A 748-nucleotide genomic window follows, 5' to 3' on the forward strand; every position below is an offset into this window, starting at 1 on the left:
TCCTCTGAGGAGCTCCAAGCCAACAAGGCCACACTGGTGTGTCTCATGAGTGACTTCTATCCGGGAATCTGGACGGTGACCTGGAAGGCGGATGGTACCCCCATCACCCAGGGCGTGGAGATGACCACGCCCTCCAAACACAGCAACAAGTACGCGGCCAGCAGCTACCTGAGCCTGACGCCCGAGCAGTGGAGGTCCCGCAGAAGCTACAGCTGCCAAGTCACGCATGAAGGAAGCACCGTGGAGAAGACAGTGGACCCTGCAGAATGTTCGTAGGTTCCCAACCCTCACCCCACCCACAGGGGCCTGGAGCTGCAGGATCCCAGGGGAGGGGTCTCTGCATCCCAAGCCAGCCAGCCCTTCTCCCTGTACCCAGTAAACCCTCAATAAATATCCTGTTTGTCAACCAGAAATTCTGCCCCCTCTCTTCATTTCTTCTCTCTCATATGATTTGATGCTTCTGGGTTCTCAGTGTGGCGTTGGGGGAATCCTGGCACCAGTGGGAAAGCAGCCTGGAGGGGAGGATCACAGTCTCCCAGGCATGTCCCCTAGGGAAATAGGCCAGGATAGGAGGAGTCGGCTCACTGAACACCGGTCCATCCATTCTCTCCCACCTCCCCTTCCTCCTTGCAGCTCAGCACCAGACTCACTGTCTACTTTCTGGAGGGAGTTATTTCTGGCTGAGCCTCCAGATATGCTCTCTGTCCGTGTCCTGGTCTGGACCCTCTGTCCACCCATGGCCTCTCTT

The 748-nt window shown here is 57.2% G+C and overlaps 1 gene segment (V, D, J or C); it reads left to right on the plus strand.

Moving 5' to 3' along the window:
* LOC105501466 lies at positions 1-413 on the plus strand (the record flags this gene model as incomplete). The annotated part of the segment is given in 1 exon segment: positions 1-413. A coding segment is annotated over 1 exon segment (276 nt), but the record flags the coding sequence as incomplete, so codon positions are not given.
* Positions 414-748: the final 335 nt, after the last annotated feature.

This window comes from Colobus angolensis, unplaced genomic scaffold (genome assembly GCF_000951035.1).
Source record: "Colobus angolensis palliatus isolate OR3802 unplaced genomic scaffold, Cang.pa_1.0 Scaffold713, whole genome shotgun sequence".
Lineage (NCBI taxonomy): Eukaryota > Metazoa > Chordata > Mammalia > Primates > Cercopithecidae > Colobus > Colobus angolensis.